The 14,908-nt window shown below is 40.0% G+C and overlaps 1 protein-coding gene across 4 annotated transcripts in view; it reads left to right on the top strand.

Moving 5' to 3' along the window:
• The window catches only part of fancl (FA complementation group L), an 89,188-nt gene that overhangs the window by 68,154 nt on the left and 6,126 nt on the right, over positions 1–14,908 (top strand). For all 4 annotated transcript variants that reach the window (XM_087991404.1, XM_043696040.2, XM_043696041.2 and 1 more), the window contains 6 exons: positions 2,307–2,457; positions 6,676–6,759; positions 6,854–6,899; positions 7,014–7,095; positions 14,513–14,629; positions 14,760–14,831. In XM_087991404.1, the coding sequence (XP_087847530.1) occupies positions 2,307–2,457; positions 6,676–6,759; positions 6,854–6,899; positions 7,014–7,095; positions 14,513–14,629; positions 14,760–14,831 (552 nt within the window). The remainder of the gene's footprint in view (positions 1–2,306; positions 2,458–6,675; positions 6,760–6,853; positions 6,900–7,013; positions 7,096–14,512; positions 14,630–14,759; positions 14,832–14,908) is intronic.

Genomic DNA, 14,908 nt, shown 5'->3' with positions numbered 1-14,908 from the left:
TCGATTCCCTCTCACCCTTCTAAACTCCGTTGGATATAAATCCAGTGTCCTCAAACGTTCCTTACATGTTAAGCTTTTCAGTCTTGGGATCATTCTCGTGAACCTCCTCTGAACACACTCCAGGGCCAGTATATCCTTCCTGAGATATGGGGCCCAAAACTCTGCACGATACTTAAAATGCTACTTCTTTGCCCATTCTCTTAACCTATCCAAATCCTTCTGCAGCCTCCCTGCTTCCTTAATGTCACCCGTCCCTCTATCTATCTTTGTATCATCTGCAAACTTAGCCAGATTGTCCTCAGTTCCTTCATCTAGATCGTTAACGTATAAAGTTAAAAATTGTAGTCCCAACACTGACCCTTTCGGAACACTACTCATTACTGGCTGCCATCCTGAGAAGGACTCTTTTATCCCCACTTTCTGCTTTCTGCCGGCTTTCTGCCAGACGGCCAAGCTTCTGTCCATGCTAGCACCTTGCCTCTGACAGCATGGGTCCGTATCTTTCACATTAAAAGCCTCCTCTACACACCTGGTTACTCTTTGAAAAATTCAGTCAGGTTGGTCAGACATGGGATCAGTCATGATCCTATTGAATGATGGAACCGCTCAAGGAGCCAAACAACCTATGCTTGTTCCTATTTCTTCTAATCTTATGACTTCTCTTTAACAAAACCACGCTGGTTGTATGTTTGTTTGTATGTTTATTTGCTTTTGTTTAATCCCTTCCTCTCCAAATGCAGATTAATTATGACTCTTTAAATTGCTTCCAAACGTTACCCCACCACCAAGGTTAGAACAGCAACAGTCTGATCCCTTGTACAACATTGTGTGCGTCTCTCTCTCTCTCTGTCTCTAAGTTCTGTGATACACCTGATTAGGTTCCAGGGATTTATCTACCTTTTGTATTTTATAATCTCCAACACCTCCTCTTCTGTTTTATGGACACTTTTCAAGATATTACTGTTTATTTCCCCAAGTTCGCTAGCATCCGTTATTCTCCAGAGTAAGTATTGAGGTGAAATATTTCTTTAGTATCTTCCCCCATCTTTTGTGGTTCCACTCATAGATGGCCTCACACTCTCTGTAAGCAGTCACTTCCTCTCGTGTTTCCTGTGGTTCAGTTCCTCTGATGCAAGCAATGATGTTTGACACAGCTTTGATATGCCTTGCTTAAGCCTTGAGGCCTCTTAAGTTGTACTAGTTTAGTACTTGACATGTAGGTGGTATTTAATGGAAGTGATGGGGATCTTGCTGGCAGGCTAGAAAGCTAGTTAGAATTCTGTGTTGCCATTTTTTTAAAGTAAGGCGAACTCATTAAATGACACTTGGGCATGTAACTGGATAGTGGCGGGCTTATGCCTGGAGCAGAAGTCACCCCCGGCCGTCAGCTGCCAGCATATGAGAGGCCAGCAGCTCGAATGAATGGCAGTGCTACCAGGGAGGCTATGGCTGCTGCTAGTGTGACAGCCAAGCGAAGGCTTAGTATTAACGTTGGATTCCAGCCTGCAGGAATGCAGTATTGTAGTGGAAGAGAGTCGGCAACAGGGGCCCGGCGGGTCTGTCAGTGAGTACCTCCCTTCTTACTGGGTGCCTCAATCCTGCCTTTGAATGAAGGAAACCATCCATTCCAGAAGCCTGCAAGCAAACTCTCTCAAAGTTTGCTTATCCTGCGTCTGGTGTAAACAGCCTGTGATGCACTACTTAGTTAATGCAAGTGGTTGCCTGGTGGTGACCTTAAGTGGCTATTAATTGCCCAGTTAAGGGTCTCTATTGACTGCCCAGAGGGAAGGCTGAATCTGTCAGTCCCAGCTTGGGCAATACTCAGTTGGGATCCCCAACTACCACCCAATGAAATGTCCCTCTGCTGACAAATGCCATAGAGGAGAGCATTAAGTTCACTTTGTATGTGAGAATCCAGGCCTCCATTCTGCGTCTGTGTTACTATGCTCCTACTGGGGTTATTGTGTGTATTTTGTTTTGGCTGTAGTTTTTGCATTCGCTTGGTATTTTGAAATTATTTCAGTCAAACAATAATACTTCAGTCTCAACTGTATCCTATGAAAGGACATTACTTTATCCACTCCTTTATTCTGAAAAACAGGCATTCTCCAATTCTCTCTGCTTTCTGCCTCTTAAGTCAAGTTAGTACCCAGACTATAATTCCGCCTTTAATCCCATGGATTTCAATTTTGCTAACAGTTTATTCTGTGGTGCCTTGTATTGTATATATTCAAATCATCAGCACTACGTTCATTAACTTCTCTACCATTTCATCAAATAACTCTGTTAAATATTTCCTTTCTCAGAGCTGTTTGATACATCTTCACAGTCAGTTTCTGGCAGCAGTGGAGTCACTGCAGGAATTCTGGGATGTTATGGATGAGATAGATGAGAAGACCTGGGTGCTCGAACCAGAAAAACCAGCACGTGCAACCACAACGCGCAGAATTGCCATTGGTACATCTCTTTTACAGATCTATCTGACTAGTTTTGAAATGATATTGAGAAAATATATGAATAGTACAGATGCTGATATGCTATTCAGCAGTTCCTTAAACAAAATCGTTAAAGGAATATTGATCTCTTTTTTTAAAAAGAGGCTGAGGGGTGATCTTATAGACATTCATAAAATCGTGATGGGCATCTAAGTTCTTTTTCCCAGGGTAGGGGGTCCAAAACTAGATGACATAGGTTTAAAGTGAGAGGGAAAAGATTCAAAAGAGACCTGAGGGGCAATATTTTCACCAGGGATGTGCATGTATGGAATGAGCTGACAGAGGGAGTGGTGGATGCAGGACAAATACAACATTTAAAATGCATATGGATGAGGACATGAATAGGAAGGGTTTAGAGGGATATGGGCCAAATGCTAACAAATGGGACAAGATCAATTGAGTATATTTGGTCAGCATGGACGAGTTGGTCTGAAGGTCTGTTTCGTGCTTTATAATTCTATGAATCTATGTAAGAAACCTCCAGTAATGATGATCATATTGACTTTATTGTTGTTCTTACTTTCTGAAGTTATGGTAGAAAACCCTATATTTGCTTAGCTTTAGCCTTTAATCATTCATTGTTTTCCTTTCAGGTCTTATATGTTGTGAAATTCAAGACTGTAAGCAGGTTAACCCCTGATATATAACCACGTTTAAACAGGGGAAAAAAAAATTCCCTTCAATTACCAGAAATGACCTTGACCCCGGCCAGCAATGTTTTACTTATACATACACAAAACGAGAGTCTTATCTCGATGCTGGAAAGACTCTTCAGCATCTGTGAAGAGAAATTGGAATTAACGTTTCAGGTCCTGTGATTGAGGATAGGTCACCGGACTAGAAATGTTAACTCTGATTTCTCTTTACAGATGCTGCCAGATCTGCTGAGCTTTTCCAGCAACTTCTGTTTTTGTTTCTGATTTACAGCATCCACCATTTTTTTTTGTTCTTTATTAGTAATGTTGTTTCTATTCATGTAATAAATACCACTCACTATTTTCAAATGAAATCAGAATAACAACATAACTAAAGACACAAATACAGTATTAATTGATTACTACATTTTCCATCAATTACAGGTTTTAAATTGGGAGCGGGTAGGAGTAGAGAATTGATCCTAATTGTTGTTTACAGAAGCGTAGAAAATAGGTTAATTCCCAGTAGTATTTAGTAACGAGTTTCCCTCCACTTTATAATTACTGTCTCCTCCAATCCCAGCATTCTGCCTCCAATCCCCACAATTGACTCCCCAAGCTGACTATCGCAGCTGCACCCGTTGACTTTCAGTGAACAGATTTCCAGGACAGACTGGCAAATGGTTGTGACTGACAAGGAACAGCAGTCTTGATTGATGAGTGACCAAGCACCTGACTGATCACTGCAGCTCCCTGCCAGAGTTACTGCTAATTCCCAGATTGGGTGGACTCGACACCCAGGACTGACTACGATCCACTCCCTGGACTGTAAGGATATGGGACCTATGACTGTGAATGCCCCAATTGACTTGACCATGTCCAATCCTTACAAGAAAGTCGTTGATGTAGCAGAGGAAAAGGTGGGGAGTGGCGCCTGGTGTAGCTGCAGAAGATGGACTGTTTCATGTACCCGACGAAGAGGCAGGCATAGGTGCAGCCCATGTGGATGCCCATGGCTACCCCTTTGATCTGAAGGAAGTGGGAGGATTCAAAGGAGAAGTTGTTGAGGGTGGAGGCCAGTTCCACCAATCAAATGAGTATGTCGATGGAGGGGTACTGGTTGGGTTGGTGGGAGACGAAGAAACTGAGGACTTGAAGGCTTTCGCCATGGTAGATGGGCATGTACAGAGACTGGATGTCCATGATGAAGATGAGGCATTGGGGGCTGGGGAAAGGTAAGTTATGGAGGAGGTGGAGGGTGTGAATAGTGCTCCGAATGTATGTGGGGAGTTGCTGGACCAAGGGGGCAGGACGGTGTCAAGGTATGAGGAGAAAATTTGGTGGGGCATGAGCAGGCTGAGACGATGGGTCGACTGGCGCAGGCAGGTTTGTGAATTTTGGGTAAAAGGTAGAACTGGAAGGTATGGGGTTCTGGGAATATGAGGTTGGAGGCTGTGGATGGGAGATCCCCTCAGGTGATAAAGTTGTGGATGGTCTGGGATTGGGAGGAGGTTTGGTGATGGGAGGTGAGGTTGTGGTCAAGGGGGCAGTAGGAGAAGGTGTCTGTGAGTTGGGGCCTGGCTTCAGCAGTGTACAGATCAGTGTGCCAAACTACCACTGTGCTCCCCGTTTGTCCCCTGGTTTGATGGTAAGGCTGGGGTGAGAGTGAGGGGGCTGCGCATTGCATGGGTGAGAGGGGTGGACAGGTTGAGGCGGTCAATGTCACGGCAGCCTTTGGAGATGAAGAGGTCGAGGGCGGGTAACAGACCAGCATTGGGTATCCAAGTGGATAGAGTATTTTGGAGGCAGAAGAAGGGCAACTCAGAGTGTGGGTGGGAGTCCTGATGGAAAAAGTAAGTGTAGAGGCGGCAGAAGAAAAATTCATTGACTCAATGCGTGTGGAATTCGTTGGCCCAATCTGTACACTGATATTATAAATGACTTACTGTGGCAGTACCACCTGACTGAGCACAGTCCCCTTTGGTTTGACTGAAGACCACTCCCCTTAAAGTTTGAGACATGATGTTTATTTGAAGCACATTCAGTGTGTTGGCTGCATAAGCCACAGACACCGATTGCAGGGTAACTTTAGAATGATGCCATACAGCTGCTCCCTCGACTGACCATGGCTAGCAAACCTGACATGCTGCCTGGATTTGCATTTCCACTAAATGAGACTGCTGAAGTACTGTGAGCCTGCAGTTGTAAATGAGGCAGCAAAGTTCAAAAAGGCAAGGCAGAAATACAGTGAGCATTCAAGTGAGCACAATGTGAGTAGTGAGCGCTAAGAGAGCTAAGAATTCTGAGATACATTCTGTTCCAATGCATGAGCTGGATGTGTGTTCCTGTGGGCGGGGTAGCAGCAACTTTATTATCAAAGATGTCTGTGAGCTCCAAAGTGCAGTAATGAAGTGATGAACTCTATGATAAGTAAGTTGATGATGAGCCATGAGGATGTGAGGCTGGTCCTTGGCTGATGCCAGTCTCTATGCAGAGAGGGTGCAAACAGTCACTACCCATGAACTGTATTCACATACCCGGGAATTCTGGCAGACCCCATTAAGCTGCAGCCACCTGGTACCTTTGCTAACTTTATGTCAGGAATTGGCATCTTCTATTTTCTCTCCTGTACCCGAGAAAGTAGAAATCTGCGTACAAGCGAGGTGGAATTAGGTAAGAGTGAGGTGTTGATGTAGCAAATGGACTCCTTGTCACTCATCAGTGAAACTGTCATCTTTGCAAATGCAGAAAGTTAGTTTTCTTTTTTCTCAACATCAAAGCATCTCATTTTTCCATTCTTGCCATTTTTTTTCCAACAATTGCCATTGCTCACTTTGTTTACAGTGAGAAAATTCCACCCATTAACTCTTGTTCCTTTGTAACATTGAAAGTTAAGTTAATCGTAGATTCCTACAGTGCAAAGTAGGCATTTTGGCTCCTCATGTCTACACTGACCCTCCAAAGAGCATTCCACCCAGACCCAGACCCCTAGCATATTCCTGTCATCTCATTTACCACAGATAACCCACCTAGCCTGAACATAACTGGAAATTGTCAATCCACCTAACCTGTACATCTTCAGCATGTGAGGGGAAACCCAGGGTCGGGGCGCGGTGGAGGAGGAAATGTGCAAACTTGACATGGACACTTGCCCAAGGCTAGAATTGAACCTGGGTCCCTGGCGTCAGATCCCTGCCATCCTAATTTTCTTAGAATTTAAGTATATGCAAGTGAAACATTGAAATTATTACTCAGTTTTCTGGCAGTTCTTATAAAATTGTATGATCTGCTCAACAGCAAGTGTCAATTAAATAGCTCCTTCATTCATAAAAGTAGCAGGTTATTTCCCAGGAGAGTTTTCAGATAAAATTAGATAGTACAGACAATAAGGATTTGTGACAAATCACCAAAAGCTTTGTCAAAGAGATGGAGAGACTCCAATATAAACTACACTGCTTGCTTTATGTCAGCATTCTCAGTAGTTTGAAGTTTGTTTTTTTTTAAATGAGTTAGCAATTTTAATTACTTGTTCTTGGATTTCGCAGGTAATAATGTTTCAATAAATATAGAAGTGGATCCACGGCATCCTAAAATGTTGCCTGAATGCTGCTTCCTTGGTGCTGATCATGGTATGTGACCCTCTTGAAATGGGTTCCTGCTTTTCAAATTTTTTGCATATTGCACTCATCTTGTAAAATATTAACCATACTGATTTGATCCTAGTGGTAACTCCACTGAGAAATAAACTGAACGCCAACATGCATCTTTGGTAAGCAGTATTCAAATATTGGTCTCATCTGAGCGCTTGATGAAAAGCAATTGCCTTCTGCACCTCATGGTTAAAGGAAAAACTTTGCAATTAAATATAGGATATGCTTTTCAGGTCTCCAGAGTGCACCGTGCTGCAAAATCTAAAGGATATGTTGGAGGTAGACTTTCCATCCCCGGACAGCCATGAAAAGTCTGTAAGTTACAGCCATTGTCTGATCATTAGGGAAAACTAAAAATTGCAGATAATGCAGTTTTCTGGGGACTATATTGAGCTTTTAAAATATGTACATGGCTTCAATGTTGTAAAGGATGTCTAAAGTTTTCACTTCAGATTTCTGCAAATTTCTGCAGCATTGAAGAGAATTATGGGGAGCACACAAAACTTGAAAAGTATTTGTATATATGTTTTTCTTTGGGAGGATATTTTATGGAAGTGGCACCTGTAAAGTAGAAATAGCCCTCCATATACATTGAGATAAAGTGAAGGCAGTAGGCGATTTAAAGCAATATAAATTGTATTGCATGTCAAAAGCCTGTGCTGTTCTTCATTTCTAAACGTTACTATCGAAGCAAAATTCTTATTTTGTCTGTTAAGCATGTTTACAAACACAATACTGAAGAAACTCACCATGTTTGTGGCGAGATAAACAATATTAATGTTTTGAGTCTGGTCTGATTTCTTCAGAACTAAAACATGTTTACATGTTCCTGCTATAAAGGAAGGCAATAATCACCACTGCATGTAAATATGTTACTTCTCAAAGATTTATAAGATCTGCTACAAATACAACTCGTCAATTATGCAAGTAAGCTGAAATTATTGTGCAAATGTGGAATTTATTTATTAATTTAAATTTTTTCTGAAAAATGAATGAATGCAGGTAGTTAAACAAGCTTTGCCACTTCATTTCTCACTCAGTCTATTGGCTGTCTACCACTCAAAAGATGCATAATTAGAAGAACGTTGTTAGTCACACAGACTGGTCACTCCTGCACTATGCTAATACACTCTATCTTAGACTGGAAGAAAATGCCTTCAAGTATGAGACTCTTTTATGTCTTCTAACTAGTCAGGAAATGGCATTGATATCTGATTACTGGATATTCTAATAGCAATAGTATGGGAAATGTAGATTTCTCCATTCTACAAGAGCTATAACTGCAAATTATGTTTCTATCAATTTTCCATAAAAATAAGTGCAATTATTATTACAAATCTAAAAAAAAATTGTACATAAGATTAACACTTAAATCTTTAATTTGTAAAACACTGGAATGCATGTGTAGTTGAAATAGTTTTAGTTAAAATCAGAACTTTTTTGCTTCAAAACTTCAAGGAAGGCTTTTGGAAAATGTATTTATTAGCTTAATATTCACTTAATATTTGATGGTCCCTTGAAATAAATTAAATTTCAAATGTACCTACATGCTTTCAGGCCAATCATACTCATTAGACAAGGGGCTGATATTCAATACATTTCATTAACTGAAAATTACAAAATGGTGGATGTAGAGTTCTGCACACATCAAAAAATTAATATAATTCATAATCACATCATGGGAGATAATGACATTTGCATTCAATTTTTGCATCCTTCCTGTTTATATATTTATCTTCCTTGGAGTATTCTTTTCTTAACACTTGCCTTGCAATTTGTCAAAAGTGACATTTTTTCCTTCTAGCTAGCCAGTAAATTGTGAATTGCTTGTACTTAGCCTAAACCAAAATCTTCTGACTATCACATCATGTTAAAAAAGAAGATAATGACATATCAGGTAGTAATTTGTTTTTTCCTCTGCTCATCCATCCAGAAAGATTCTCAAGTCCTTCTGTTGCATCATCCAACTATGTCAAGATTTTTTTCCACATTTATTAATTGGAACTTTCTTTCACGTGTTCAGAGTTCTGTGTGTGTGAAGAAAGACTTCTTGATATCAGTTCTAAAAATAGCCTTTTACTAGTTTCAATCTCTGATCCTTATTCTGCTTTTGAAAGGTAAAGTAGTGTTCTGTATGTGCTGCAATATCATGAGTAACTTTTTTTATGAGATCATATGTTCCGTTTCATTTTTAGATGGAAAAGTTCCTAGTTCTGGAGTGTTTTCTACTAACGCCTGATATAGATCAATCTTTTTGCTCTCCACATTTCTCTAACGGAGGTGGATTTTCAACTGTGCCATCTCAGAAACACCATCTTTTCATAAGACATTTTATAAATGTCCAGATTTTTACCTATTATGCCCCATAACCCAACTGTCCAGGCAGCTCTCTCTTATTTAGAGGTCAGAGCATAAGCAGTGTTCAAGCTGCAGTCTAACGAGAGCACTGATGTTTGACCAGTTATCTTCTGACTTCTAATCAAGTGTCTTGGATTTGTTCCACATTCATTTGCAGCTCTACATTTGTTAGCATGTTTGTCATGGAGTCAACAAAGAGTCCCTAAGGTTTGCTTAATTTGTTTTCTTAGGGATTGAAAGATCATTTGTAGTATGTGTGTCTTTCTACTTGAGAGTACTTGATTCATATTGCATTCCATTTGTTCTTACCTTTTGTATATTCTGGAGCTGGCAGTTCCCTGTGCATTGGTCATGGAATCATAGAATGGGTAAAGGTCAGAAAGAGGTTGGTCAAGCTTTCATGCCTGTGCCGACACCTTGAAAAAGCAGTTTGTATCCTTTAAGATTAGGGGGCCAGCAGTGTGGCAATAATGTCACTGGACTGATAATCCAGAACCCTGGGATGATGGTTCATAATCACATCATGGGAGATAATGACATTTGCATTCAATTTTAAATGTCTGGAATGAAAAGCTAGCCAAATAGTGACCATAAATAATGTCTTTTGTCATTTAAACCCATCTGGATCACTAATGTCCTGTAGAGAAGGAAATCTTACCATCCTTATCTGGTCTGACCTACAAGGGGTGGCACGGTGGTCACAGTGCCAGAGACCTGGGTTTGCTTCCACACTCGAGTGACTGTTTGTGTGGAGTTTGCATATTCTCTGTGTGGGTTTCCTCCGGGTGTTCTGGTTTCCTCCCTCAGTCCAAAGATGTGCAGTTTAAGTGGATTGTCCATCGTGTCCAGGGATGTGTAGGTTAAATGGATTTGCCATGATAGGTGCAGCATTACAGAGATAGGGTAGGAGGCTGGGGCTAGGTCTGGGTGGGATGCTCTTTGGAAGATCGGTGTAGACTCAATGGGCTGAATAGCCTGCTTCCACACTGTAAGGGTTTTAATCATTCTCATCTAATCATGTGGTTAACTCTTTACTGCCCTCTGGGCATTTATGGATAGGCAATAAATACTGGCCTAGCCAGTGATGCCCATATCCCATGAATTATTAACAAAAAAATTAGTAAAGTATATTATCTAGTCATTTTCATATTGTTGTTTATGTTAACTTAGTGTATACAAATTGACTACTGTACAAGTTGCTACACATCAAACATAGTTCAGATGTTATTCTGGGTCATCATTAGGTCAAAGAAAGCACAATGTAAATATGAGTTTGTTCTTTTTCTTTCCAAAGCATTTTAATTCCACTTCTTAGTTTGGCATTGCCTACCCATTTGACTAGTTTTACATTGAACTGAATTTGGGCCATCTGTTAGTGGGAAAGCAGACCAGGTCAACCCATAATTAAGGATACTGTACATTGACTGCATACTAATCAGGCCATACATCCCTAGCCACACCACAATTTTATAAGTGATAGCAGAGGCACTGTGAATCACCTGATTGTCGCCCAGTTGAGCGGTCAATTAATGTCCATGTAAGACCTCACACTGCCATCGCTTTGATTTAATGGTTAGCAAGAAAGGCCTGAACTCAAATTGCACAATAAGTTTAGTAATTTGGCATACTATCATTTAAAGAGGTAAGCTGCCTCTTGCCAGGTTGCAAATACCAATCAGAGGCTTCTTTTGCAGTTCTGAAACTACACATCCACGCCCTCTCTCCCTTCCCTGCCCAATATTCCCACCACCACTCTCTTTGTTGGACATGTCAGATTGAGTACAATGGGATCTCAGAAATACCTAAAGTCTGTCTGTCACTCAAAACCATCTCCTCAGCAAATACCAGTAGTCTCCAGTTGTACGGTGCTGTCAGTATGCAGAGATCCCAGCCTTCAGTTGAGGCCAGCACTTCCATGAAATGGAACATCTTTCGAGAGAAATGAAAGGCTGTACCTAAAAAAGTAAAAGCGTGCGAGGCCACTAAACAGAGGCAGATTCTCCCCTTAACTTTCAAAGGTGCGTAAGACCTACACTCAACATATGATCTATTCTGTTTTCAATCAGGGCAGTTAGTATCTGAAAAACAATAGTGGCAAGACCCAATGCACCTCATTTCTTATCTGATTTTCCTCTGACATTCTGTTTCCAGTGAGTAGTTTCTTACTGAAGATGTAAAGGGAAAAAAGGCTTACGTTTATGTAGCGTGTCTTATAACATCCTTGCAACATTCAATTATGATCAACTGTCCCAGTTGTTGCCCAGTTGATATATTACCTAATGAGTCAGATTCCTGACAGGAAGCTGGCTGGCTTGATCATAATTTTTGTAACCAAACTGATCTTTTATTAAAACATAAACATGCAATGTTTCAATCTTTGTTTTAATAATACAACTAAACAGAAGTTATTAACAAAGACACGAAGATAAACAAGAAACAAAATCATTCCAATCCTTTATAAAACAGATTAAAAGATTTTTAAGTACAAATGAGAAATAATCCAAGCACTCATTACAAATTGAACAGAAACAACAGCTTTGTATTGTAACTAGTATGCACTGGTACATTGTACAAACATTGTCGCAGCTCTTAGAACATTCAATACTTTGCCAATAGCAAAACATCATCTAGCTCTATACCAAGGGAGAGAGAATTTTTTAAATACTTTGATGTGCTTCAAGTAATTAAAATTTCAACTCATCTGCTGGAACTGTAGATAGGTTTTTTCTAATTGTTATTACTATGCTTCTGAAGAGAAAATGAGGTCTGCAGATGCTGGAGATCAGAGATGGAAATGTGTTGCTGGAGAAGCGCAGCAGGTCAGGCAGTATCTAGGGAACAGGAGAATCGACGTTTCGGGCATTAGCCCTTCTTCAGGACTCATTAGCCCTTCTCCATTCCTGAAGAAGGGCTAATGCCCGAAACGTCGATTCTCCTGTTCCCTAGATGCTGCCTGACCTGCTGCGCTTCTCCAGCAACACATTACTATGCTTCTGACCTAGCTTCTTTCAAGTGCTGACCTATCTCTGACACAGCTTTGATTTCTTTTCTTCTTTTCTTTTAAAACTTCAAGACCTTAATCTCACTTATTTACCCAACTGTCACCTGTATCCCAATACTGTGGTATGAGATTCATTCTAACTTTGTATGCTAAAATAATGTAAGTACTTTAAACTCTTTTACTTTGGAATGCTACTACAGCAAATGTACCTCCATCGAAAGACTTCTCAGCAGTTCAGAGCTTGATACCTGCTTCACTCTTGAACAACCTCCCAGCAGCGAGTAAATGTGGAAGTCAAGTTTGGATCAGTCTTGTCTTCCTCCAGCACCTCCCCCTGCCCCAGTCAACTGGATGGTCCCCTAGAAACTCTGTGTAACTTTCTCTCATTTGGAATTATGGCTGTTGTAACTTTTTAAAGCAAATTATTCACTAAACAAAAAAACACATGGTTCAGTTTGAGTTCCAAGAACTCTGGTTTGCAATAAAAATATTTAAAAACATATATATACCTCAGTTTCAAAATACTTAATAACAAATAAATTACTTTTCAAGGATTTCTGGAATAATATTGTTGATGTCCTTGTTGAGAAATCAGTCAGCAGCCTCTCTACTATTGTCAACTGCAAACCTACCTTCCAAGTCAGTAAACCTTTTGGGATTCTTACACTTTTGCATGCTCTAAGATAGGCCTTATCAGCAAATTAGTAAATGGGACATGAGCAATTTGTCCTTTCGTAAACATATTTGGTAACTGGGCCTCAATATCCAATCTCTGGCTTATTCATCAAGGTAATGACTTGATCAATCAGAATTAAACTGTCTGATTTAAAGATCTAGGAGAAAGTGAGGACTGCAGACGCTGGAGATCTGAGTCAAAAGGTGTGGTGCTGGAAAAGCACAGCCGGTCAGGCAGCATCCGAGGAGCAGGAGAGTCAATGTTTCAAATATAAGCTCATTTAAAGGTCTGACAGGCAGCCATGTGGAAAATTAACAATGCATCAGTTTTTCTGATGTTGGTTGATGGACAAATTAATTGCTTTTCATAGAAAATCTAGTTAAAATTTATCGAAGGAGTTGATGAGTTTGGTGAGGTCAGATTTTCCTCTTCCAAGTTCAAGTTAATTGATATATTACTATACAGATCAACATAGAGGTTATTTCTCACAGTCTTTATTTGGTGTGGATTGGAAGTAAGGCTGTTGGGTTTGAGATTGCCCAAACTTGTTTTGTCATCCTATTTCAATATGGGTACCATGTTTCCAATCCAAGGATGCTTTCTCTGTTCCCATTGACTACTTCATCATGATGGTCAGTACTTTAGAATTCCTTGCTCATCACTCTCAGCACTATGGTATAAACAGAATATATGTCAGTGAATATATTTGTTTTGAATTGCTTTGTAATCTTTCTAGTTCCAGTTATTATCAGAACTTTAATTTTACCCAGCAAATCTTAAATTTGTCTGTTGATCATCTTGTCACTTGGATGAACTAATCACTCAAATTTGATTTATTTATTGTCACATGTATCAAAGTACAGTAAAAAGTTTTGTTTACGAGCAGTGCAGGCATATCATAGTCAGCAAAGCCAGATCATAGGGTGAGGAAAAAAAAACTTAGAGGTGATGTTGTACAGGCCGTGCACTAGGCAAGATCAGCATTATTTGAAGTTAGAAAGTCCATTTGTCAGTCTAATAACGGCTGAGAAGAAGTTGCTCTTGAACTTGCTGGTGAGTGTGTTCAAGCTTCTGTATCTTCTGCCTGACAGAAGAGGTCATAGGAGACCATTACCGGGGTGCGATGGGGATTTGATGTTGGCAGCTTTTCCACAGCAATAAGCTGTGTAAATGGAGTCCATGGATGGAAGGTTGACTTCCATGGTGGTCTGGCTTGTGCATGCAACCTTCTGTTGACTGTATTGACTATTTTGTGGTCACTCTGCTTTGAGTCCATTTAGACTTTTCATGGTTTTCACCTCTTAGTACTCCCTGCTGGGCGTCGAGAATAATTTAAATATTACATTTCTCTTTGACTATTGTGGTTTTTATTTGTGAAAATAAACATTTCCAAAAATAGTTTTGGGGAATCTGCTGTGATTATTTTGGTGAAAAGCATATGAGCAAACTGTAGTTACAAGAAAAAAATTTGGGAAATTATTTAATTGAGGTGTTCTGCTCATCATATCGGCAGAGCTGAAGTACCATCAATGCTGTTTGAAGTTTGTGGGACAGTGCAGATATTGTCAGTACATTTTAAAGCTAATGTATATAAGGTATTATATTTATCAAAATGACTTTGTTCTTTGGAGTTTATGATCCAGGCAGTGTAGATGAATTCTTAAAAGAAGCCAATTTTCTTTATATTTATTTGACAGAGTTTCAGTATGGAATGTGGAATCTGTTATGCATACCGTCTGGCTTCATCCATACCGGATCAAGTGTGTGATGACCCACGCTGTGGTCAGCCATTCCATCAAGAGTGCCTTTATGAGGTGAGTAGAACTTAAAAACACATCTCAAAAAAAAAAACAAGTTACAACTTGTTTCTTTGTGTACTGCATAAAGTTTCTTAATGTGTATTTGACACTATCTTGTTAATTATTGAAATGTTCAATCCTGCAGTGGTTACGAGGGCTACCTCATTCAAGACAGAGCTTTAACGTCATTTTTGGAGAATGTCCTTATTGCAATAAGGTAAGAACAGATTAATGATCAGAAACTAAATTGTGTACAAGAGAATGATCTATCTTGTCTCCTTCTGAGGTACTCAA

This window comes from Chiloscyllium plagiosum, unplaced genomic scaffold, assembly GCF_037043375.1.
Source record: "Chiloscyllium plagiosum isolate Xiang-an unplaced genomic scaffold, Cpla_swu_hap1 HiC_scaffold_10, whole genome shotgun sequence".
NCBI lineage: Eukaryota > Metazoa > Chordata > Chondrichthyes > Orectolobiformes > Hemiscylliidae > Chiloscyllium > Chiloscyllium plagiosum.
The sequence above is the reverse complement of the archived record's forward strand: the minus strand, read 5'-3'. Positions and strand labels throughout refer to the sequence as shown.